Source organism: Zootoca vivipara, chromosome 2 (genome assembly GCF_963506605.1).
Source record: "Zootoca vivipara chromosome 2, rZooViv1.1, whole genome shotgun sequence".
Taxonomy (NCBI): domain Eukaryota; kingdom Metazoa; phylum Chordata; class Lepidosauria; order Squamata; family Lacertidae; genus Zootoca; species Zootoca vivipara.
The window spans coordinates 43079522-43107118 of NC_083277.1; the positions used below are offsets into that span (position 1 = coordinate 43079522).

Sequence of the window (27597 nt, forward strand, 5' to 3'; positions counted from 1 at the left end):
ATTACAACTTATCACCAAGCTCAAAACCATGGAGGGACCTGGTTTGAACAGAGATATCGGATTCTTATCTCATTATACATGATAAGCGATCTTCAGCCATCTCAACCCTTGCTTTTTCATGCAAAACCATTTGCAGTCGTTTTCGGTCATCAACAGCTATCAGTCAGTCAATCACCCACTTCCACCACCCTTCTGAGTGATCCCCCCTCCCCTCCCCATCCCCACCCCTTCTCTACATAAGTGCCTGGGGACTTCTATCTCACTGTATCTGAAGAAGTGTGCATGCACACGAAAGCTCATACCAAAACAAAAACTTAGTTGGTCTTTAAGGTGCTACGGAAGGAATTTTTTTATTTTACTTCGACCCAGACCAACACGGCTACCTACCTGTAACCAGCATTTTCGTGTGCTGCTCTGGTTCGCCAGAAGCAGCTTTGTCATGCTGGCCACATGACCTGGAAGCTGTACGCCGGCTCCCTTGGCCAATAACGCGAGATGAGCGCCACAACCCCAGAGTCAGTCACAACTGGACCTAATGGTAGGGGTCCCTTTACCTTATTTAAACTGGCATATGTAGGATTAAAGGCAGCTTTGATTGTCATCTTTGATGCCCATCCTGAAACATCCAATCTAAGGAGGAACCACTTTACACAACAAAAGACAGATTCTGCAACAAATGACCACACATTCAATTGCAGGGTAACCATTCCAAGTTTTTAAAAATAGCACTTAGGTTCTTTCTAGCTCTTCTCTCTGACATGCAGCACATTTATTCTTATACTTCACGGCATGATATAATCATATAATAATGTGCTCTGTTAATACCCATGAGGCAATGTGCATTGAATATGTTTTTTGTATACCCTAAATAATATATAACTAGTATGATTTACTCATTTTATAGAAGTAGAACTGATCAAATATGAAAATAATATAAACATTGTGTGTGCACATGCTTCACTTTATTTTATCACAGGCATTTGTAAATAAAACTAGATAGCTTCATCAATCAGCACTCCAGCTCACTCATCAGTGAGAATTAATGTGCTGTATTAATTGATTCCAGTGCCAAAGTGATTTCTTAATCTTTAAATGTAGTGATTCCTGGTATCCTAAAGCATACAAAATCCATTTGTAAAGCGACTCTTGAAAAGCTCAACTGGGAGCAAAATCCTTGGTAAAAGTAAGGAAAACAGATACACCTTAGCATTTAGTGGAGGTCCAGCATCAAGTTCAGTCAAAACCTCTCAAGCATGTGGTGGTTTAACTTAACCCTTTAAATGACAGACAAACTTTTACTATGTCAGAGCCGTTGATATCCAGCTATAATAAATATACTGCCAAGAGTTCAAGGGAAAGGAATTATCAGGTTCTGCAAAAACCTGTACAAAAGTGGTTGTTTGTTCCTCCTTCTACTCTCATACTCTATAAGTCAATCATTCATTCAAGGATTGTAGTAGTCAGACTGCATTGATATATTTATGTAACAAATACATGCCTTTTTGATTGCATGGTACATTTAACCTTTTAGGAGTCCAATTCAAAAATAATGGGCCAATACTCCCATGGAAGCCCAACCTACCTCGTCTGTTCACATTCTTGCAAACTCCTGCCCCCTTTCTGCCAGGGCACCAATGCCTGCTCTCACACCATAGAGTAGAGACATCTGCATCTGATGGAGCTGGCTAGGCTGGAATGTAGCTCCATCTCAGCAGTTTCCTTTGTTCTCTGCTGTCTAGTTCTTTGTTTCATTTCCTTAGATGGCACATGTCCACAGAGGCATACCTAGGTTTCCTTGTGCCCTAGGCAATAAGTTGTATTGGTGCCAGCCCCACCCCTTGCTCCCTTAGCAAGGAGCTGTATCCCCAGCAGGCAGTCTCCTAGCCACTCCAAACTAGAGTAGAGAGGCATGATTTTTAAGCCCCCCCCTTCGCAGGGACCAACCTAGCCAACCCCTAGTGAGGCATTGGGTGGTGGGAGTTGAGCAAGTTATGCACTGGGTGCTAGCCCACTGCAGAAACCCTTGGGCAGGGGTAGCCAATGTGGTGCTTCCAGATTGCATCTCCAATTGTCTCTGTACTTGGCAGAGTTGGAATTCAGCAACATCTGGAGGTCATCCTGTTGGCTATACTTGCCCTGAGGTGGGGGGCCTCTGTGAAAGGCCAGTGTCCAGACACAGCACAATATGGAGTCATTGCCATGCTTGCCTGACACAAGCGACCTGGATGGATTCAGCTACTGAATGTGGTTAAGGTGATGGGTATAGGAATCCCTGGTGGTGCTGATATTTGCCCCAGAATGGAGCACTTGGAATAATTGTTCCTTAGTCTAAAGTGGGTTCTCTGACTGTATTGCTTTGGCTGGTACTTGGTTGACCTTGCGTGGTCCAAATGCTGGTAGTTTGACCACTTCCCCTATTTTGGAGTCAACTGGGGAGCCTTGCTGAGCAGTTACATGCCCCTGGCCACCTGCTAGGATTGAAGAGGGGGGACTGTCTGGTAGCAGTCTGTAATTGAAATATATATTTTTTCATTTATATTAAATTTATATCGCACTCCCAAAGAAAGTTTGGCTCTTTTGGGAGGAAGGTAGTTAGTGATTAGCACTAACGTGTGCAACTTTGGCGCCATGCAGATTTCTTCCATAGTTTGGTGGGGTCCAGCTCCCAAGCTGCTGTTGGGTCTGTGTTCTACTCTAAGAAGCCTATTTTGCTTAGATCAGTGGATATTGACATTGCCGGCTGCTTTCTTGCCTCCCTCTTAGGGGTGTGCACATTCTCCATTTTCAGTTTCCATCCACACAATGTGTGTGACTGTGTTTGACTGTTAGTGCATAATTAAGAAACGAGACATTTCTGTATAGACCTTTGCATGGAAGAATGTACTTAAATCAAATCAGCATCCTGAACACAAATGGCTTCCTTTCTGGTTTGCCTTACCAAAGATATTCTAATATGGCCTTTTTCAACAAAATGTTTGCTGAGCTATGATGTGGTGCACAAGGCAAAGATGTCTGGCATGAGGGAGGTAATAATTCTTTAAAATATGGCAGGTACATACCAAGTACTTTATAACAGAAGGCAACTTGTGCAGACTGTTTAAAGCAGATCAAGGGGGAAAGCAGCAGAGGTTGAGGCTTCTCCGATGAGTCACTGGGTACGTAGGTCTGACTGGATTCATGACCCTGACATTCCAGTTGAATTACTAGCTGAAATGTCTCTGCAGAGCGAGTGATCCCAGTTGAGGCTGCTTGGAATGGACACATGAATCAGATGGCTTTAGGCAAACTATTGAAAATAAATGTGAGACTAAAAGAGCCTAGACCTGCCTGAAGGGCAAGACCTTATCGGCCTGGATGACTGATGCTACACCCATGGACACAGGCAAACTGATTAAATCTGATCCAGACAAGACTGATGTAATGATTACCAGGACCTGTGTCCTGTGGGCGTGGAGGGCTGGGGTTGAGATTGTGATGCCTGTTAGCAATACTTTTTGGTTTCCTTGATCATTCAGGCCCACATCCCCTATGAGCCCCAAATTCCAGGTGGCAGTAGCCCAGTGGGTTACTTCATGGTGCCGGCGGTGGGGTACTGCAACCCTTTGTGTCAAGTGGAGACTTACAGCCAAGCCACGTCTTTTACAGAGTTATGTGTAAATTTCCATTGTGTTGTTTTCAATCAGTTGCTTGGACTGAAATAAACAGTGGACAGACAAGTGTGTGTGTCACAGGGGTGGGAGTGCTTTATACTTTCCCTTTCTGTGTCACTCATTTTCTCCCCAGCATTTCCTATCTTTCCAAGCAACAATTGCACAAGGTGTTGGGACAGAATGCACAGACAGGAATCCTGGCTATGCATCAGGTGCAGATATTAAAGGTGCAGATAGCAGGTACTCGAGTGTTTGTTATCATGGTGTCTTGGTATGCTTAGGGAGACATGGGGATTGCTAATGGTCTGGAGGAACAATTTTAGATTTCTTCATGATTGTGTTGGCAGAACAACTTAGCCTCTACCACTACATCTCATTTCAACTGATTACTATACAGTACTCAACAATGCTGGGTTAAATAAAATTGTGGATTTGTCAGCCAATGGATCTTGCCTGAAAAAACTGTGCAAGACTTTGTTGTATTTATGATAAGGCTTTATTGACTTTAGATATTTTCGATTTAAATAAATATGAAAGGAAATGAGAGAATAGTGTATGCTGATTCTTCTATTCCTAAATTTCCAGTTTGGGGAAGATAAAATATATACGATTATATTCAAAAGGAAGAAGCAACACCTTTGAATTAAATCTAAAGGCCACATTTTCCTTATCCTTCAGGAACTTCTCGTTATTTCCTACTTTGTAATTGTGGCCAGTTTTAACCGCTTGAGGAGGAAGGAACTGTTTTGCATGTGTCTGTGTTAAACCAATGTATTCTTCTTGAGAGGTTTGTTTAAAAAAAACAAAACAAAACAGCCCAACAAGAGAACAAAGATGTATCCCTGGCCTTTTAAGGAGCGGAATGTTTGATTCAAGGAACAGCAAGGTTAGATATACGATGTAAGCATGTGACATTTGTAAACAATTCATGAAGCTAAAATCTAGTATATTTAAAAAGCAGGGAATACATTTTTATTTTATATGGAAAAACAGAGTGCTTTAATCAATTTTCTATATAACCTCAGGGTTGACATTCAATATATAACCTTTTTCAAAGTCAGGCCTGTCAGATAATTCAGTAGTTAACATGAACCATGTTATCCACATGAAAATATAAAAAGAGATCAAGACTATGCAAAGTCCTCTTTATTTCTCCCCATTGTATGTTAACTACTGGACAAAACCAATAATAATTCTTGCATATTTATCAAGGAGGGAAAGCCTCATTGATGCAGTTTTGCATTTGCTTTCTTCTGCCAAACCCTACTGTCATAAGAGAACTGAACTAAAATTGAAATAATTTTCAGGGCGTATCTGTGGTTTAACATGTAGTACTGTCGTCTTTTTTAGCATGGTTTTGCTGATATGACAAAAAAGAAGCAATTAATGTTAATTTAGTTAGTACTGTAGTTGCAACAAGAATCCCTTTCCAAGATCCATTTATTCAGCCCAAAGAAAAGAGGCTTTTTTCAGAAACCAACCACAGAATGGAAAGTGAAGATTGTGGATAGCATTGCCACCTTTCCTACGTAGGGCTTCGGTGCCTCTAATTCTTAGGTGAGCATCATTTCAGGGAACAGATCTTTGGATGGATGAAGTTGGTGGCATGAAAGTCATGAGCAGCATTGTATCTGGATATAATAAACTTAAATATAAAAGAGAGGAAAGGGGAACCCAAGTGCTTGGAAGGATCTAAATGGAAGGACAAGGAAATGGACTTGGATCGAGGAGCTGACAAGAACTTGGTGTGAGGAATTAAGGAGGGCTTTTACATGCTCAGAGGAAAGAGAGAGTTAAATGACCTTGGTATGAAAGTAATGGATAATATGGGTGTGAGAGAAGGGTGCAGTAGTCAAGGCAAGAGATTATCAGGGCACAAACCGGAAATTTGGCAAGGGAGGGCCAAATTTTGTACAGTGTTGTAAAGGGAGAAGTGGTATGGCATGAGTGTGGACCGTACTTGAGGAACAAAGAGAGAGGAATAAGGGATAAAAATAAGGATACAATAAAAGAATAAATGAGGAGAAAATGACGGGAAGGAAGATGAGAACTCAAAAACCACAATATTATTTTTATTTAACATATTTATAGACCGCTTCACAGCTTAAAATCATTGAAATGAGGTAGAAGATAAAAAACAAAATAAGACATCATTGTCTGTCTCTCCCACCCCCCACTCCTGGCAGTGTTCTGGTGGTTCTCCTGACCCTCCGAGTGTATCTGGAGGAGGCACATAGGGAGAAGGTGGGGGGAGCCCATTGCACTGACAGGAGTCCTCATGCCAGCTTCAGCTAATGGAATGGGGTACTTGAATCCAGCCCACAAGCTCTAAAAACAAAACAAAGCAAAAATCAACCAACTATAAAATTATTGTTAAAAGTCATAGGGGACACAAACAATGTGCTAATGCATGTAGCCTAGTTACTCTTGCTTGCTCCTCCCCTGATGCAAATAGCATTACAGGCCTAGATGGTCACATGCTGCATCCCCCTCTTAATTTATCCATCCAATAACTTTCTGCTTTGAACTTTCAAATATGAACAGAAAGCCAATATGAATGTTGGAAATAATAAAGTGTGGAATGTCCAGTAGCTGTGAAAAGGGGGAATTCCATGTTGGAGATCATTAGGAAAGGGATTGAAAATAGAACTGCCAAGTATCACCATGCAAATCTTTTGTTGAAATCGTAGTTTGAATACTGCATTCAGTTCTGGTTGCTGAATCTCAGAAATGCTACTGTAGAGTTAGAAAAGCTTTGGAAAAGAAGAACCAAAATGATTGTGTAGCATCTGGTTGGTTACTGTAAGAACAGGATGTTGGACTAGATGGGCCATTGGCCTGATCCTGCAGGGCTATTCTTACATTCTTACCAGTTACGTAGTGGAATGAGGTAATGAATTTTAATGTAATTGAAATATGATCTAGGGGATTGATGCTTCCTTTGGCTAGGAAGAGGAAGAGGAAAACAAAAGGAAGAGATGAGTAATTGCCATAAAGTAGCCAGCAAATAAGTTCCTACCACCTCTTTACTGTGACTTCTGTTGTTAGCATTTGGTTGGCTATCTAGCTTCTACTTTTTAGAAATGAATTTCAAAACAAGGAAACATGCTTTTAAAATTCTTTCTGCTCCTTTTGAACGTCTCTTTCCTTGGATGTTCTTTGAAAAGGCGTTTTCCCTTTCACTGCATAGCAGACTGGACTTGATCTTGCTTCAGGCAGTACTTTTGAAATGGGGCGCTCTCCATCTGCTTTTATTAGGAAAATTTCCATTCCTTTTAGTAAAAAGTTGTGACAGATTAACTGTTTGTTCCCATTTTGTAATGACTGAAAATAAGAGTAAGAGGGTAAACTACAACGATGGCTACTATGGAGAGAGGTAAATAGCGGAGCTGTTCAGAAATTGCTCTTAAGATAGTGTGGAGTAGAAGAGTATTGACAGGGTGTGGGGAATAGATAGATAACATTAAGTTAAGAGGCAATATTGATAACAAAGAGATCCAATAAGTTATGCAAGATGAATTGGATGATCTGTTGAACCTGGAGGAGTGAAATAAAATGCAATACAGTAGTCATAAATGTTATGCATCATATATTTATTTAATAATTTACACCCTGTTTAAGTAGATTTGTATCTGTATCTCTGTGCGTGTTTTTAAAATTCTGAAAATTCTAAGTCACTCTCTTTTCTGTCTGCTTCAATTTGTAATTCAGATTTATTCTTAGGGGTAAACTAGAGATTTCCCCCTCCACCCTTTGATTTAATCTGCCTCTCCAGAGTGAATTAAAGCTGCCAGATTACAGACAAATAGTTCCTGTTATATCCACAAGGTAAGTATTGGCTCCCACTAGATGCATCACCAGAGCTACAGCAGTCCCTTCTGCCCCAAGGCATCATGACGGACCAGCTGTCCTACCTCTAAGGGCAATTCCTCTGTGCATGAAGTTCTTGATTGGCTCTTGCTTGAGTTCTGAAGCAAAGTAGTATTGCTCTATTTGTCCTGGAGCCTACCTCATCTGGGGTGCCATCCATGCCATCAGAGAGGAGGGGGAAAGACGTAGTAAAAGATCAGCCCCCTGGCTCTTTTTACAGCACAGGTCATTGGGCAGCTGTGGGACCCTTGCTAGAGGGACCCTTATAGTTGACATGGGAATCTGGCTCCTAATTTGAGCATGGTAATTGTACTGTCTAGACCACGCTCTACAGAAACAACTATTTCCAATCTTCTTGACAAAATTTGCAGATTATTAAACATAGCTAAATCTTGAGCCATTAGGTATGTAAATGTGAATCACCATTAGGTACATGAATTACATGTACTGTATTCTTTGTTTCAGTAACATCAGAAAAACAGATGAATGATTTGCAGATTCAGATACCATGAGGTCCACAGCACCTACACAATTAAACACCAATATATTTTCATAATGTATGCTACTTGGTTCCTATTGTAATCACTTTCCAGAACAAAATATGCATTGTGATAGTCTGTTGCAATTACAGTTCATTATATCAGCATCTTATGCTTTGATCAGTTGGGCGCCGGCAGAGAAATAACTTATTTGGCAAAATAGGGAATGAAGTAGCGGTGTTGCTGTCACATGTGATTAACATCCATATTCTTAAATTAATATGGAGTGCTATATTTGTTATATGCCTCACAGTGATTTTGGTTTATAGGCATAGCCACCAAAATAACAATGCGGGTTGATAAGAGCCTGGTGTTTTCCCCTGGTTCTCAACTAAGGTTTATTGCTTGGGATCATTCTGAGAACAACATACACAGGACTGCAACCTGTTGTTGTATTCAGGGTTTTCTGGACTTGGGGGAACGATTTCAGCAGAATATTATGGGGTCACAGAACAAAGTAAAACAGAATAAATCCACCACTAATTCACTATTATTGTGTCAATAACTTCCTTTAAAATGCAGCCTCAGTAAATAATAACAATAACAATAACAATAACAACAACAGTTTTTTATATATACCCCGCCCGCTGGGTTTCCCAGTAAGGGCCCTAAGCCAAGGTTTGGTTTAGAATGACATGTTAACCTGGGCTTTATGTTAACAGGGTCAATTTTGGCAAATAAAAAAAAAGTTTTGGAAATCTAATGATGCACAATGAAAATGAGTGCCCCAAAACAAAGTTAGAGGAATTTCTCAGTATGCTATGCATGAAACCACAATACAATATCTCAATATGGAGGTTGGTGTCCTCCTTTCATTTCCTTTTTCTAGCTTGTACTTGAGATCTTTAAATGTCTGTATTTGCTAATTCATTTTTATTTTTAATTATATTTTAAATTATATATGACAAGTATCTCATATGTATGTATGTATTCCAAATACTTATATCCCACTTTATAACTTTCTGAGGCTGTTAAAGCAGCTTATGAAATATTCTTAAAATAAAATCACTTCCTAATCTAGTGGAGGAAGATAAATTACATGGTGTTCCTATGGAACCAGGATTATTCTTTTCCTTTCCTGGTACCATACAAAGCAGCAGCTCCCACCAAATGGGAGTAGGGCTAAACAGCAGGAACTTGCTCAGCTGATGGTGGAAGAGATCTTCCCTTGCATGCAGTTGCTAGGCAGCAGGTCCTCTGGGGTAGAGATGAGCAACTGGATCTCATTCAACCCACAAGTAAGATTATGGCCAAGGAAAGTCAGGAGATGACTATTGCTCTAGATTTCCATTCTGCTTGACTGCTTTTGATGGCTGGTGGCTACTAGTTGGTGACTACTAGCTACTGGACACCCCACCTGCTTGTGGGAGGGTTGTGATCATGCCAACGAGAGAGAAAGAAGTTGTGAGGTTTGGCAAGATGCAGCCGTTGGTGCGATATACACTTGCTTTTGGGAAATGATGCCAGCTCACACTGGCTGGGTGTTTGCCTGTCCGCAGATACTCAACCTCTATATTTATACTGTACATTGTTTTTAGTATAAATACAGGGAATAGCTGTGGGTTTTAGGAAGAGGTAGTAGCTTAGCAGTAGTACCTCTGTTTTATTTTCAAAATGCCAATTATCAGTGCTGAGAAATTGCTTTGCTTTAGGATTCTCTTGCAAATCAGTTTTTGATCAGAAACAACATGAATCTGACTCTTTAGAAGGTGTTTTTGTTATATATATTGTTCTAAAATTGGTTGTCATGATCTGGAAGAAAACATGATGAACAGCAGTTGGTTTGGGTACAGTTAATTTCCAAAAAGTTCTTTTTTGAAAGTGCCCTTTGGGGAAATTTTAATACTGGGTTGGGAATTTACTTTGGAATGAAAGTTTGCAACAAAAATAAAAAAATCCAAATAAAAAGTATATTGTGCAGATAATTATTAACTAAAAATGTAACTTCTGAAGGGACTATTTAGCCTTGTCCCACCACACCTGGTGAGTTCCGTAGTGAAGGATCACCATGTACTGTAGTTTGTATTGCTGTAGTGCTAAGTGGGAGGGGAAGCCTCAAGTTGCCTGTTATGATCTCAGTGGGTTATCAGTCATTATAGCAGTGAGATGAAGGCCAAACCTGAAACACCGTACTTTTCCGTGTATAAGACGAGGGTTTTTTTACTCAAAAATAATGTTAAAAATGGGGGGGGGTCTTATACATGGGTAGTGCAGAGGGGGGACGAGCAATTGGTTGCAGCCATGAGCAGGATCTTGTGATTGGGTGGGTGAATAGTGTCTGCTGCAATGGCTGCTTTTTATTGGCTGCTGCTTTGTCAATTGTATGGGTTATTAGCGGATGTGGCAAGTGCTGCTTTGGATTGGCTTCTGCTTCGGCAATTTGGCGTGTGTTGCTTGCGATTGTTAGCGTTTGTCAGTTGGGTGAGTTATTTTTGGCTGGGGAGCCTTTTTGGCAAAATCGCAAAACCAAGCAGTTTTTCCAACGTATGACGACCCTAAAACAATATCCAAGACTGTGTGGTCCAGCAGTTCTGTATTGTCTTCATGCTAAACACAGAAGTATGTCTCCCAAAGGAAGTTGTTTCACAATGCATCTTCAAATGAAAATATATATAGCATATGAATTTCAGTTACAAAGGGCAATGAAGTATAAACCTATGCATTCTTTACACTATGTAGCATAATATGTCAGTAGGGAACATTTCCTTTCCCCCTCCTGCTACTCATGTTTGCATTCCCCTGCAATACCATAGCAACTATGGGGTTATGGAAACTATGGAAGCTGGGGGGAAGATCTATGCTCAATTAGGGAACAACTGAGCCAGGGGACCAGGATTCAAACATCCACTTAGCCATGAAGGTCACTGGTTGTTCTTGGGCCAGTCACTGTCTCTCAGTCTAACCTATCCTGCAGTAGGGTTCAGTAGGGTTGCTGTGAAGATAAAATGAAAAGTGAGAGAACCGTGTATACCGTGTTGATCTCCTTGGAGGATATTGATGTAATAAATAAATACTATTCCATCTATATTGCTGTACAGTCAGACACGCTAGAAGACCCTGGCTGTTAGGATCAAAGGGAGGAGGAGTAAAATGAGAACAGAACTGGGGGTTGAATGAGGAAATCACCTGCATGCCACAGAGAACAGGATAGACAGTAGTGAATACTCTGCCTGCTCAGTATAGGAAAGAAATAAAGAAAGAGTTTTGAGCTATAGAGTGGTAGGCCCATGATTTTGTGTTAGGGTTTTTTTTAAAGCTAGAAAAGCAGTTTAGTAGTGGTGCAGTATAAGCTGTCCAGAGAAAGTGTAGATTTTCATTGCAGATTTACAAAAACTATGTGGGAGCAAAGGGGGCACTAGGCAGGTGTTTGAGGTGCTTTAAGTATAGGATATCCTGTGTTTGTTTAATGGGTACTACATCACTCTGATTCCTTGAAAATCCTGATCTTACTGAAAATGTGGTTTTGTTGCCAAATCACTCTGTTCATCCTGTAGATATCTGGATAGGGAGAAGTATTACTCTAAAATGAATTCTGAATGTAGAACTTGTATTCAGACAGAGTATTACTTTGTTAATTGATTATAACAAAATGTATACAGCACTTGATAGTAGAATTTGCAGGAAATACTAAAATTATCAATAAAAATAGCTGAAAACATTTAAAAGTAATCAAAATTAACCGTGAAAGAAAGTAAAATACACCGGCATCTACGTGTCTGGATAAGCTTATCTAAACAAAAGTGTATTAAGCAAGTACTGAAAAGAGTAAAGTGAAGGTGTCTGTCTGATATCTACAGGCAGGGAGTTTCTTGTTTTCCCTTCAGAATTGCTTTATTAACTCTGTTATATTAATAAAAAAGATACTTACCTTGGCATATTTTTGCAATATGAGTAGGGTTAGGAAGGTGACCTGTGCCCAGTGTGGCTGGAGCCCAGCAACCTGTCTTTATTGAATTGTTCAGATTTTGTTGTGAGTTTGTTTAGTCCATTGACATTTTTCTTTGTTGCACGAAATGTATTTGGCGTATACGTTATAATTCACTGCCTTTATCATATGCCCTCATGTGTCACTCCCTGAAAGGGCACTCTTTACCTTGGTGGAATGAAACATATGGGTCACTGGAGACTTATAATGATCTCCTTTGGCATGACCCTGAATGGTCATTTTAGTTAGAATGTGCAAGACTTTATATATCCCACTTTGTATAAGTGAACAGATTGTGATCCAGGCTTCCTGTGCTGTTCTTTGGGAAAAAATAATTGCACTTTTAGTAATGTTGAATGGGGTGCATGGGTTCATTCATATACATGGTGTATCTATCTCTATAATCTCTTTGGTTCTTTTGAAATTTGTATTGGCTTGGAATACTTGAATATTCGCAGTGAGATGGGTTTTTTAAAGTTTCCGTAAGGGGTTTTCTCAGAAGTCACAAGTTATTTTGACACTCTCTTGATGTGGTTACACGATTATGGTTTGAACTACAAAACCTGATAAATAAGTACTCTCTGCCCCTTCTCTGGTCTGTAGTGTGTTTAATTCATTTGGTGCAGTCAGTTGAGCTCAATTGATTTTGGCTTCCTAAAACAATTGTCCAGTGAAAGAGCGTACAACAGAAAAATGAAATAAAATAATCTATTAAACATTAAAAGCCTCCCTAAACAGGGCTGCCTTCAGATGTCTTCTAAAAATCTGGTAGCTGTTTTTTTCTTTGACATCTGATGGGAGGGCGTTCCACAGGGCGGGCGCCACCACCGAGAAGGCCCTCTGCCTGGTTCCCTGCAACTTGGCTTCTCGCAATGAGGGAACCGCCAGAAGGTCCTATGTGCCTGAACATGTGCTGCCTAATCCTAAACAGCAAATCTTGGAATTAAATCTCACCTGGTTTAGTGGGACTGAATTTTTAGGAAGTTTCCTTAGGGCTGTAACCTGTGGCTATGTTTCTCAGGGGGCCTCTGGGGGTAAAATCAAACTGATGCATTAGCAGCACTGAAGTGACCTTCCCAAGGCACAAGCCTGGGCACTGTGGGCCACCCAGATGACACCCCCCCCCCCCGCTGATGTGGTCCAAAGAAAAGCAGAGCAATACGTTTGGCACCAGCTTGGCTGCAGGAGTTGAAGGAAGAAGGCATACAAGGCGCCATCCAACCATCTTTGGGACTCCATTCCACTTTTGTGTAGGGTTTCCTCCTCAGCATTTTATTCTTCCGAAGATGTCACACAAGGCAATGGATGTTTAGGATCAGATTTCTCCTTCTCCTAGATGGGCTACCTTCCCAAGTTGATGGGCCCCATCTGCCCCTCACTTCCCTCCACAGCATGTGCAGAAACTGCCTTGTTGACCGTTTGACCCACTATTGATCTCATCGGCTCAATCCTCTGGAGACTGTTGTCACATGAGGGGAAGTCCCTAACTCCCTGAGGGTTTGAGACCCATCGGCTGCCCTCACCTGGTTTAGCCAGCCAGGTGACGCTGTTCCCAGGGTGTGATAGGGATTTTAAAAAATGAATACAGTGGTACCTCTGCTTACGAATAACTCTACTTACGAATGTTTCTACTTACGAATAGAGCTCCGTCCGCCATCTTGGATGTGATTTAGATAGGATTTTTTCTACTTACGAATTTTTAGATAGGGTTGCTTATACTTACGAATTTTTTCTCCCAATGCATTCCTATGGGATTCGACTTACAATTTTTTTCAACTTACAAATGTGCATTCGGAACGCATTAAATTTGTAAGTAGAGGTACCACTGTAGTTACTTATAATGGTTTTTATAAATAAAATGTTGTTTTGAGCCTGCAAAAACAACATAAAGATCTAGTTTTGTAACAGTTATTTGGTTTTCATTTTAAAACGTTTGCACCACTGACAGTTTTTCTAATTAAGTAATACATGGAAGGTTGCATTTGTCTTCCCCTGGAAGTGATTTTTAAATATCAACCTTCCTTTTTCTGTTTCTTCTTAGTCACAGTTTCCTTTTCTCTGCACCACAGACACTTACTGTTGTTGAGTTCTCTTATTTCTCTTTCATTAAGAGGGCATCACAGCACTTATTCTGCTTTTCTGTCTTTTGGAAAACCTGTCTCTTAAGAGGAGATGAAAAAGAAAAGGGGGCAGCTCTCTGCCTAATAACTGAGGCTAACATTAGTCTCTCAAAACAAACCTTTGTTCTGCCAAATGGGAAAAGGCAAACTAATAATAACAGTTCAAAGCATAGCATTTAGTAAAGGTTAACATTTACTTGCTTTTTCTAGAAAAGCACAAATTTGATAAGTACAGTTCAGACAATGATGTTACTTAACGGGCATAAAAGTAATGAAGTTTAATATCTCTTGTTGTTGTTGTTTAGTCATGTCCGACTCTTCGTGACCCCATGGACCATAGCACGCCAGGCACTCCTGTCTTCCACGGCCTCCCGTAGTTTGGTCAAACTCATGTTGGTAGCTTCTCTACACACTCATAAATAAATATCATCCTCATCTTACACTCTTAACATACAGAAAATGAACTGCGTGCTCAAAAGGCCATTGGTGCAGCCTTTATAGAAGTGTACTATTTCAGGTGGGGGAACTCCATATCTGAATGTTTCTTTAAAAGGAATATTAACTTCCCAGCACAAAATTTGCAAGGCAAGGAGGGCACAGTAGTGATGCAGGATGTGGGACAGATTCATATAGCTAGGTAAGCAAAATGCTAAAAAGTGTGGTTTTCTTTCATGTGGCAATGTCAAATGCATCTTTCAATTTTGCTGACAAATAGCCAGCAATCAAATAGCACTTTTTGGAAAGGCAAGAACTGTGAAACACAGTTTCCTGCTTCCACCCTTTTGAAAATAGTACCCCGAGCTTTAGTCAGATGTTTCCCCATTGGTTTTTGAACGAGTTTTCAGTAATTTGCTGTGTTCTGCTGGTCTGTACTGATCTTGCCCACTCTCCTCCCATCCTGTTGTCAGTGGGCGGGTCTCAGTAGTGAGCAATATTCAGTTACACTTGCTTGACATACTCAAGAGCTTTTCTGCTTCCTGTTTCAGTGGAGCACAAGAGCTGCCTTAGATAATGCTATCAGAAGCCTAGCACAGCAACAGGAGCACACTTTGATTTCCCCAGCAGCTGCATGCCAGAGAGAGGCTGCAGAGGGAAGACTTGGTTTTGCTGTCATAGCTGGTAGACCAACAGAATCAGCTGTGACATCCGAAACTGCTGCTCCTTCAGCCACAATGGTGGCAAAGGATTATCCATTTTATCTCACAGTCAAAAGAGCAAACTGTGGACTGGAAGTACAGACAGCGAGCATCTCAACAAGAGAAACAGAGGTATGATCGGTAGATATTCGAGAGCCTTTACTGCAGTTTTTCTTCTAGTTGAAAGAATCTGTTTTACCTGGGGCAGAATAACAACTTGGAATCTCCGGTACTGATCTCTCACATTTTGCACATAGAGGACCTGCACAACTTTGTCTATACTCTACAGCAGGATAAGTTTGGTATCAGAATATGCTTTGGCAGTGCTTTTTCCCCTATGGGGTACGCAGGGGTACACATACCCATAAACATTTTGTGAATCTTTGTACTTTTGTCCATTTACTGTATTTATTTTTCCGGATTTGAACTATAAAATGGTGATTTTCTTGAGTCAAAATGAGAGCACCCCTAAACATTTTTAAAATAGAAAAAAGCACTGTGCTTTGATTAAAAATATATTCATTTCTGGAATAAGTAATTGAGAGATATGCACTGAAATGCATATATTAGTGTTTTCTATTAAGGTTGATTGTGCATTTCATAGGAAAACAGATTTCATGCTCAAATAAATCATTGGCATTCACTGGTATGTTCATTTAGGTTCTCAATGCTTATTTGTTATGTAAGACCATTTTAAACACTGTCATTTTCACAAGTTCACAAATAGAATCAAGGAGCAAGTGGCCAATTGGCAGAGGCTGTTACTGACTGTTTTAATTGAACTCTTTAGAAAATACACAAAATATTTAGAACCTGTGTGAGGTCTTTTCTGTTTTTTATAAAGAAAATTGGAGTCCTTTTAATAGAGTTTCTATGAAGGACTATCTATCTATCTATCATCTATCAATTCTAACTAGTTAATGAATTGATGAATGTGTATTTCAGAGACTATTTAGGCCATCATGACTATGCTTTTTGTGGTGCATTTTAGCATTAGCTACTTCCATTACCTATATAAAATTTACTAGCTGCCTAGTCTAAGCTATATTTACTCAGAAATATGTACATTGTTATCAGTGAGATTTAACTACCGAGAGAGTTGCATTGTCTGCCCAGAAATCACAAAAAAAGTCTTTCATTCAGATTACGATAATAGATTTATTTTAGCAGATTAGCTCTGCAGTTCTGATTTATGTGTTTAAGTGTTAGATAAGCACAAACATTTATGATGATGAAGAAAGTGCTCTGCTAATCTATAGAAGTGATAAAAAACCAGTTGAGTAGTTCTCCACAACAGCGGAAAATCTTTTCACAGCAGAGAAGCAAATAGAAGAACATGGAGTAAAATGCTATTTTAAAAACAGAACTCTTGAGAAGGAGGGTATGCGTATATTGTCTAATAAGTTGCTAATAGGAACATTAAGACCAGTATATTTCACCTTACACTCCTAGGGGTGCATTCATCTATGATTTTGTGATATTAGATGGTTAATCAAAGCAGCTTTGAGTATCAGCAATCCTTGACCTTGAAAACCCTTTGCTGCTTTGTGAGCTTTAGGCAGCTGAAACTGGCTGGGATCATTGTCAGTTAGTAATATGCACCAAGTTTCTTAACTGAACAAATACTGGTAAAGTAAAAGGCTTGGTATTATTCTATTTGTATTTAAACACAAAACAAAACTGGGAGTTAATTTGCTCATTCCTCTCTTGAATCTTGTTACCAAATTATTTTACAAAAGGACGAATCAATGTTACGGTACTTTCTTCGTACAAATTTGTACTGTGGAGTGTACATTTGTAAATAGCAGGATTTTTTTTAAAAAAAACTTACTTTATTACAAGGTATTTGTGTATATATTGAGTAGTGTGAAAGCTGTAGTTTGTTTATAAATGTCAGTAGTAAGAGAACACCTGCCCTCACACTTACAATCTCAAAGACACAACAAAAAATAAAAATAGGAGTGGGGAGCAAATCTAAGCACTGTTTTTTAGTTGCAGAATTCTTCTAACAACTAGCTGAAGTTGAAAGATGTCAAGGTGAGGCAGTGTCAAAATATGCTGGTATTATAGCAAAGTGGGTAGAACAGCCCCTATATCCCCATGCCTCTCCCTCTTCTGTTGCTTGGAATGGCTTCTGTAGATGACAGCTGAGGGTGGTTGAAGCCTGGTGGAGCTCATCTTTCAGCAGAGCAGAGGCCCAGCAGTGTCATATCCTTCCCTCTTGGTAGAATGGATGCTGTAGATAACAAATTGAACCTGGTGGAGCTTTTGGTGAATGTTGGTTTGGCAAAGCCAAGCATATGCAGGGTTGTGTCCCATGAAGTAATTGTGCCTGCAGAACAAGTTCTACTCAGACAGTGGAACTTCCCTTTCCTCTCTTCCTCTCCCCCACTGTCTCCAAATCTGCACCAGAGAGTTGGGGGGGGGAGAATTCAGAGCAGATTTGAGGGTGCATGGCAGGTGGAGAAGGTGGGTTTGTTGCACGAGTGGAACTCATTCCGTTAGCCCATTGATTTCATTGGATACAACCCACAGTCCCTACTTCTTCCTAGGTTTCCACCTATGTGGTGTGTAGATGGGGCTTACTGGGAAAAGTGGGAGAGGCTCTTCTCAACATAGCCTGGTCTGTGGAATGTGTGATGCATCTGAAAATGGAGGAGAGAGAAAATAAAAAGATGACGACTAGCATGGTAATTCTCCACATAATATTTTATTACAGTATATTAATTGAGGTCTAGAATGGAAGTTCTGTTGGGGGAGCAATTACTAGTGTCAGGGCTTGCAGACAGGCAGGTAGTTAGTTCCTCCGAACCAGAACTAACAGGGCTCTAGGCAGGAATTCAGTCCATTAGCAGTTCAGCCAGCATGTAGTGACAAGTTACATTGTCTGAGGAGGCCGGCCAGAGCTGGCAGTTATGTAAAGGCCAGATAAGACCGTATAGGCTGCTTAGGTCACCTGACTCTTAGGTCACTATACTGAAGCTTGGACTGTGAGCTTCAGTACAGCCTCCAGTCTGCTGTGGTGCTGCACAACTTGGGTTAGCCTTTATCTCTGATAAATATGCATTTCTTCTTTAGACTTTCTATCTGCATGGAACAGATTTGTCATTTTTTAGCATGAGTATTATCAGCTGGCATTTTTGTTGTTTATGATTTTCTTCCATGTGCCCAGAAATTATGTGGGGCAATATTTGTGTTCAGAAACTGGCAAATCCATCGCTTTTTTTCCTGGAAACACCACATGGAATTCGTTGGAAATCATGAAACCAACCTTCAAATGTTGAAATCAGACATGCAACTTTTTCATATATAATGCTATTAATTTAGTTAGTACCTTTATCTGAAGTTCTGGAAAAGGCTGTTTCTTTGTGTAGTGCCAATATTGTCTATGCAGTAGCTACTACAAAATTATTGCTGCTTTTGCTAGACAGAAACCAGACAAAGTAGTGGTAAAAAGCTGCCAGCTAATAAATGGGACAAAGTAATTTCTAGCTTTGGCTAATCCAGCAAAAACTAGGAACTTTGAACTGTATGATGTAATGGGATAAAGACTAAAAAACAGAGCCACTTGATGCATTATAATCTAGTTTCATAATGTTAGTAAGCCATAATTCTGTGTTGTGCCCTAAGGGAGTGGCAATCATTGGAGTCAAGTGAGGTCAAGTACTGTACTACTGAAAGTAACAAATTCACATATTTCTCGTCTTGACAGTACCCTGTTTTTAAGTAAGGATTGATATGCATATGTAGGTAAAAAAGTAGTCTTTATTTATTTATTATAATGTTTCTATCAGGCTTTCCCTACAAGAAGCTTAAGGTGACATACATGGTTCTCCATCCTCCTCATTTCATCCTCACAACCATCCTGTGAGCTGAAATAAGGTGACTGACCCAAGGCCACCCACTGAGCTTCATGGGTGAATGGGGATTAAAATGTGGGTCCCCTACCCTCTAAACACTACACCATACTACAACTGGTTGCAAAAGATCTGTGTGTTTTTAGCCTCTGGAATTAATATTGGAGGCTGAATTTAGTGTTTTTCCGCGCAGCACATACGTAAATGAGAAAATTTGCTCCAGCAAGAAGCAATGATGGCTAGCAACTTCAATGGGTTTAGAAGTGAATTAGACAAATTCATGGATGGTAAGGCTATTAATGGCTGCTAGCCACAGTTGCTGGGAATCAAAAGGAGGAAAGAGTGCCGTTGCACACAGGACTTGTTTGTAGGCTTCCCATATGCACCAGGTTGGCCACTGCAAGAACAGGATGCTAGAACAGATGGACTCTTGGCCTGCTCCAGCTCTTAGGCTCTTAAGGGAAGCTGCTATTTTACCTTTTAGTGGTAGTTGTGTGATGATGTCTAAATGGTAATATGAGAATAGATACTACCGTACAATAAACATGAGAGAGAAAAAACTCTAAGATACATACAAGCTGACTAATAATTTTCAAATACGGTTTGAGAATTACTAAGTTGCACGTGTAAAAAGAACCTGCTGCATCTGGCCAGTAGCCCATCTAGTTCAGCATCCTGTTTTCACAGTGGCCAACCAGATGACTATGGAAAACAGACCAGTTTAATTATGAGATTGCCTTACCCCACACATGCCCACTTGACCACTTCAATTGTCAGAATTGGCACTACTACAGGTGCCACATAATACCTGTTCTGCATTTGTAAGAACTCGATCATTTAGTGTGGCAGCATCTACATTTTGGAACTTCCTGTCTGTTGAGATCAAGCGGGCACCTTCGCTGTACTCTTTTTGGTGCCTGCTAAAAACATTTTTGTTTAGACAAGCCTACCCACATGCTTAGAAAGTTGAGGTAACTTAAATCTGTTAGAGTATGGCTGTAATTTTTCATGATTTCTATTTTTAATTTTTTTGTAAACCACTTTGAGGTTTTTTTTTAAAAAAAATCAAGTGGTGTATAATGAAATGAAATAAAGAAATAACAGCATAATAACCTTATCCTCCATGAATATGTGTAATCTTCTTTTAAAACCAGCCATGTTGGTGACTATCACTGGGTAGAATTCAAAGCAGCACTTTAAGGAGATTGTTGCATCAGCGTAAGCAGTTCTGCTTGCTCAGTGGAACATTCTCCCCACTACTCCCTTCCATGTGCTCTTCTTGGGGGTTCTTCCAACCCTCCAGACCCTATTGGGGAGCTCAAGGCAAAGAAGTGGGGGAAGCCCTGTCGAGCTAGTGGGACTCATTGCAATGACTCCCGCTAGCTCAATTATTGAGCTGAATCCAGCCAAGTGTCTCTTGTTTCCGGTGAAGTGGTCTCAGTGAGAGCTAGCTACCAGAGAATGTAGGGACTTTGGATAGAGCTGCCTTTACTTTCCTGGCTAGCTGTTATGGACAACCTCTAGTTGCATAGCACCTCAACTGCAAAGTTGAGAGATACAGTACATTCTGGCCCCTGGACAAGGGGCCTGTTGTCACTGATCCCTTGCATACATCTCACAATTTTGGTATGTCTCACTGTGTTCCTGCTTGCTAAATGATTCCAAGTGTGAAGCAGACTGAGACAACATTACTCCAATAGAGCATATGGAAGCTGGGCCGGGAGGGTTTCTGGACAGAAGAAAGTGAGTCTAAAGGAGTTGTAGGCGCAGAGTGCTTTGACAAGCAAGCTGTAAAGGATCCGGAAATGATGAACGTTCTCCTTCCTGAGGAGTCTGTATCTCTGAGGTTCTCTGAAAGTATTTTTAGCATGCTGCTTGATGTGGTCACTTCATATAGGAGCTGCTGGTTTACATACATTGGGCCCTTTTTTATCTTGCATTGTCATTTGCTCATGAAGTACTTTAAGAGAAAAGGATGCAGGTTTGGGTAAACATGGATAAACCTATCCCTCTGAGAAGCAGGTAAACAGGATACATGAGAAAGAGTTTCCTTCCCAGAAAGTCTTTTCATGTGTGGCAGCTGAATAGTTTCATTTTTAAGTCAAAGCTACACACACATGAAGCAATAAACAATGTTGTTGTGAAAATGTTTATTCATCAGCATTGTTCATTGAAAATTAGTATTTCAAACATGCATCTCTTGAAAAGGAAGGAAAAGAAAAAGGAAATATTTATAGCTTCTCCTTCTGTTTCTTTCCTTGTCTCCTCTGTGCTTATTTATCTACTCTTCACCCTGTTGTATCAAGACTCAATAGCAGATATTCTGAGGTGATTTGAGATGGAGGAAGGGATTTCCCCAAAATTATATAGGTGATGGGTTGTATGTGGAAGAGTCACCCGTGCATTTGCCATTAAAAAGCTTGTTTTTGAACAGCCTTTTAATATAACAGGGGATCAGTACCATAAAACTCATTGCCTTCAGTATACACACACTTCTTTTTTGCCCTCTGAAACTGTTTAGTTGCAATACATGAAATGAATTTCTGGCAAGGAAACTCTTATGTATCCTGTTTACCTGCCTCACAGAGGGCTAGATTTATCCCTGTTTACCCTAATCTGTATCCTTTTCCCTTTAGGCACTTCGTGAGCAAATTACAATGTAGCTTGTAAAGGGCATAATGTCTGTAAACCAGGATGGATTTTGTTGCAGTTTGTGTGTTTTGGTGTGACTATCGTAGGTACCAGCTGGACAGTGCTTGGAATGTGTGATGCATTCCACCTACGGTACCATCCCACCCCTAACAGTTGTAAAACAACTGAATTATTTTGTTTAAACTACATGTTCCTGCAGCCCTTAAAAAAAGAAGAGTATGTGTGAGAAAGGATGCAAAATATTGCATCTATAGGTCGCTTTTCTATTACAAATAATATTCAGAGAAACTTACAAGAATATAAAAACATTGCAACAGTGTTGCAAGCAGGAACAGTTAATCTCTCTCTCTCTCTCTCTCTCTCTCTCTCTCTCTCTCTCTCTCTCTCTCTCTCACACACACACACACACACTTTTTAAAAAATGATAAAAATCAACCTAATATCAACTGAAATGAATCAAGATCTGTCTTGATTCCAGAATGATAAAAGAAATGTTTGTTGTTCCTGTGGGAAATTGCAGTGAAACATAACTATGCACGAGTGCTAGTTAGTGCATGGAGGGGTTAAGACAAGAGAGTTTTGTTCCTAGACTTGGCTAGGTCACACCCCGTCTTTTCCACGAGGGAAGAAGTGAAGTCTTCTCTTCCTGTTCCCTTTTTCTGTGTCATGTAACTGACCAAGGAAGAAATGCCTAAGAAAGCTCCAAGTTTAGAGCATGTGTTTGAAGCTATATTTCTGTATTTTTTACCCAAGAGTATTCTGCCTATGTTCTCCTTGCTGCTACTTGAATAAATGCATGAATCTGACCTTTGAAACATTTTGTAAGTAAAACATTTTAAAATTTACGTAACAGTGTATGGCTTGTTCATTGCAATAATGGAAGAAAAAGATGTATGCAGCTAAGCAGGATAAAATGGTCTAACAACCTATATTCCTAACACTACGCTGTTGCTTGACTTTGTGAGTTTAAACTCTGCTTCTGAGGATTTCTCCTGCTAGAAAGTCTGCATTTTGAATCCAGGTATCCAGCCATTTGTTGTTGTTGTTATTTACCCCACACATGTGGGTGACAGTGATCTATTTTCTCTCCCACAGCTCCTATATTGGTAAAGAGCATTTCAAAAGTGGGATTCAAGAACCCCTCTCCCCTGTTGCCACTGGTACTTCAGAGGAGTGAATTGTGGGCACCTCTCTGGGAAATGGGCTAGGTTTGGATTCAGCAGCTCTATCACTGCCTCTGCTCTGCCCACAGTCAGGCTCTGATCCCAAAACACAATGATTATATTCTTACTTGAAAATAACAAAGAAATCTTTATTCAGGCTAATAACTATACAGCCCTATCAGCTGTACTGTTGAATGGAATGTGCAGTGAATAGTATGAAGGGTGGTGTAAAAGTGTTTTAAGTAAATAATATACAATAGAACTAAAATTGCAGCATGTTACCCTGCAAATTATTTCAATGAAGACATTAATATATTTGTCAAAACTCATTTGTACTAAGGTTGCAAAGTACTTTTTCATTTTACTATTGTATTTTTAAATTGAATTTTAGGACCCAACCTACTCTCCTGATGTAAATTGTTTTAACTGACTTTTATACATTGTTGTAACCTGTCCTGGACCCTTATGGTGTAGGGCAAGTAAGAAATCTTATAAATAAATAAAATAATGATGCTGACATTTCTGTGATATTTCTGCTGTGCAGCATAAAGCTCTGGTTGGCTTTTTAGATTAACCACATGTACTGATTAAGAGCTTGAATCAGCAATGCTGGCAGGAATCTAAAGGTGTTTTAGCCGCTCATTATCTGAGGTCATGCCCAGGTCATTCCAGGAATTTGAACAGCACCCAATTCTATATACTGAATACTAATTCTATTGAGCTGCATAGCATAGGTGCTCATCACCTTGCCAGTATACAGTGTATTAATGAAATAAAGGGCACTATCCAGGAGTGCTTATTTCCCTAGACTACAGTTATTTAGCCAATACGAGAATGGCCATTTATGAATCATACAAAAAAGAAGACATACATTTGCATGTGCTAATTAATATGTATAGAGGCAAATGAAGGAATAAGTGCAATAATTAATTTTTTTAAAAAAACCAGAGATAAATCCCTGTTGATCCCACGGAAAAGGACTTCTACAAGCAGATAAAACCAAGGATGCTTTTGTAAAAGCCTTCAGGAGTGCAGCCTTGTTGTAATGGCTGAACCTACCAGATCAGTGGCTTCGTTTTCCTGGGGTGTGTCTAAACTAAATATTGACCCTTGCTAGCTTGACATTGTTCAATAGATTATTTTCAACTCGGGACAGAGATGTTTCTGAGTGCACAGTATTTTATTTGTAACAAGCTCCTATGTGTATTTATTTAGAAGTACCTTCCAGTGAATTCAGATTTAATCCCAATGAAGTTTCTTTAAGACTGCATTCGCATGTTACATTTCCAAAAGTACCCCCTCCCAATCTGAATAATTAAAAGAAATAGCAAAGATCTGTCTATTTCTAAATATTGATAACTTCCTGTGGAATGGAGCTTGAGTGAGGCTTTCCCCTAATGTGGTTTTCTACTAAAGCTCAGTACTTGAGGTTTTTTATTATAACTATTTTATCTAGTGCCAATTTAATCAGTAGCAGACTAACACAAATAATATTTGTTTAGGCATTCTGCCACCACAAATGTTGACATACCAATACAGTGTTGACCAAACTAGAAACTTTGAAAGTAAATGAGTATAGAAACTGTGCCAGGAATAAGGTGTCTGAAACAAAATGGTTCTGTTTTGTTTTATTTGTGAGGCCAGCAGATTGTATTTGAAACTAAGCTATATACTCTTCACCTTGTAGAGTATTCTGTTACAATGTTAAGTGCAGACTAATTTGTTTTGCAGATTCTAGCCCTAATTAGTACTACATTACCCTGTAAATAATCTTGCAACCTCCTCTTCAAAAAAACTCAACCAAACTTTATTTATTGTTGATACACTTTTGGTTCTTGGAGTGTGATGAAACACATGGGCTAGCTGTTGTTGCTTCTTCTGCAACTGTCTTTATTTGCTATATTTCCAGTTACTTTATACAATCAATTTCTGGAGAGTTGGTGTAGCGTAGTAGTCCCAGGCCATAGTACACAGCAGTGAGTAAAGGACCTTGACAGGTGTTTTGATGGTCCGGCGGGGGACTCTGATAGTGGACCGTCTTCCAAGGGTGGGATAAGCCCACCAGCCCACCCAAAAAGCTCAGTTATATTGTTAAAGCTGACAGCTCTCACCATTTGCCCTACAATGTATGAACAACCCCAGGCCTCACTGGCGGAGGAAGGCGGCGCAGTGGGGGCGGTCCACCCTAGGTGTCATCCCTAAGGGTGGGTGACATCGCCGCCCCACCACCCTGGGACGCTCACCGCAGGCAACGCCCCCCTGAACACTCACCGGCACCCCCTGACACTTGGCGGTAGTACCCCCCCCCCGGGGACACATGGCAGTGGTGCCCCCCACAGCCAGCTAGCCCCGCCACTGTGGGCGGCTAGCCCCGCCCCTGGTGCCGGAGCAGCTAGCTCCGCCTCTGACTAGCTTCACCCTTTTCGTATCTGGAGCCAATCTGGGAGTCAGTCTGATGGCCATAAAAAAAAACCTAATACAGAAGTAGCCTTTGTGATTACAGTGTTTTCTAATGAAAGGTTTCTTCAAGACTAGAATTTGTTAATTTCAGTCACAAATTACCCAGCTTGTGAATTCTGTGGTGTAGAGAATACAAGAAAATCATTTTATTGTTTAGCAGACTGTAAAAGGGTTCTCTGACCTGTGGTTTGCAGGCTCTGGCTGGGTTAATTTAATCATGTATCAGTTTAATATAGTTTAGTGTAATTTAAAATTCTGGCTTGCTCCAAAGCTGGTAGGGGTAATTTCTTCCTTTCTGAAGGTATCTAGTTCAATAGTTTCTGGAGAAGGGGGATTGAACATTCATTTCTCCTTCTTCCCGTGCAGCTGTCAAAGTCAGTTTACATGATTTTTCTATCCTAATAATATCCTCTTGAATGCTCTTTAGATGTTCTCCTAACTGTGTGGGAGATGCTGATTTATGAGTGATTGCCCCTATACAGCTGGGAGAAGAGTTGATAGACTCAGCCACACTCCCAGAGCCCAGTCCCAAAATTGGCAATGTGCCAGCAGGGGGAATGCCAATCCCATGAGAAAAGCCAAAGGGATCCTGCTCTGCTCAGATACTTGGGTCCTTTTTATCCTTCCCCCAGCTGCATGAAAGCTATCTTATGGCTAAGGAGCTTCCAAGGATCTGGGTGAACATCTTAAAGGCACAATGTGTACATGGCAAATGGGAAGTTAGGGGAGTGCTGAAAGTCAGCGTGTCCTGCAATATCACGTGTTTCCGTCTTTTATTCAAGGACAAGAGCAGGTTGTTCGTTCAGTGACATTTACTGTTTATGGGGAGAAATAAGGGTGTGTGACTAAAGCATCCTGGAACTCCTCATTCACTTTGCCAGCAATTGTAGTCTAAGGACAGCAACTCTCAAGCAACTTCTACATCTAATTGTGGGAACAAGCTGTATAGGTTTTTTAAAAAGATTGTTATATTCTGGAGTCATTGAAACTAAAGGGAATATATAACCAGGTAGGGTGTTTTTAACTCTGTGCACTGTGGCGTAGCTCTATCCCACCGGGACTGCAGTGCAGTGTGATTGATGTGAAGCATCTCTCTGTTCTGGCACAGCATCACCGGCATGCTAATAAGAAACAGCTGATGGCTGAGGCGCCATGGAGAGGAATCACAGTGAATGCTGAATGTCTTTTCTAGTGTGTTCAGTATTCCAGTGGTGCTGCAGTGGCATAAAAACAAATGTACTTACAAAAAAGCTGAGCCAAGGGACTGCTGATGAAGGCGAAGGATACAGAATGCACCTCTGCTGAAGATTTGCGTGCAGACTGCATTTTTTGTTTGCAACCAGAACTGCCAAGTGGATGAATCAGTTATTTGTTGGCGTTTTAAAATATATTTCTTCCATGCTTTAAGGAATATTGTTGGATTTCAGCTTTATTTGTGGAGAAATAAATATGTGGCTGGCTTCCAGTTCTCCTCTCCGTAGCTGTGCTGATGGAAGTGATATTTCTAATCAGTATTAATGAAGTTGCTAATGCTCTGATTTCCTTCCCCCCACCCCTACCCCCAGAAATGATTGCTAATATGAATGGCTAGCATGTGGAAAATTGTAGTCAGAGCTGGTTTATTACACCAGTGTTTTTTTCTAGGAAACTAGAATTATATGATGCTTAAGCAAACTTCATGATCATGGCTGAAAAAGAGAGGTGAATGGACTTAGGATGTTCCTGGAATGTGATTTTTGATGGGTTTCACATCACCTGGAAGATTTGGGTTTTTCTGTCAAGTCTTGCCTTCTACATGTGCTGCCCACAATCTCTTCAATGTCGGATGGAGATTAGGAAAGCAAGGGTAATCGTAAACTTTCAAAAAATATTTACTGCTATAGCTTTTCCTGCTTGTTATACCTTTGTTTACATTTGGGTCGGCGTGCAGAAACAAGAGTATTAATCCTTCAGAGGTTCTTGAAACAAAAGGGGTTAAATAATGAGTTGTTAATTGTATATTTTGGTTCTTGAATTGCTCTTTGATGATAGATGCTTATTGAGTTTTTTAAAAACTCAGTTCTTTAAATACATAGCGGATGTTTTATAATTGCATAATAAATTTGAGAGATATACATGCAATCAAATATACAAATGACCTTTGCAAATATTGTAATCTTAAACTCTCTAATTTTTGCTAGCTGGGGATCTGGTAACACAGAAATGCATAATGATTTGACTATCAG

The 27597-nt window shown here is 40.2% G+C and overlaps 1 protein-coding gene across 10 annotated transcripts in view; it reads left to right on the forward strand.

The window, feature by feature from the left end:
• The window catches only part of ARHGEF3 (Rho guanine nucleotide exchange factor 3), a 113394-nt gene that overhangs the window by 71481 nt on the left and 14316 nt on the right, over positions 1–27597 (forward strand). Inside the window, exon 1 of one of the 10 annotated variants that reach the window (XM_035106367.2) lies at positions 49–15372. The exons of 8 other annotated variants lie outside the window; for them this stretch is intronic. In XM_035106367.2, coding sequence (XP_034962258.2) covers positions 15277–15372 — 96 coding nt within the window. In that variant the 5' untranslated portion in view covers positions 49–15276. Of the gene's footprint in view, positions 1–48; positions 27219–27597 lie in introns of those variants that run through there. One more of the 10 variants, XM_035106364.2, reaches the window with a different exon arrangement.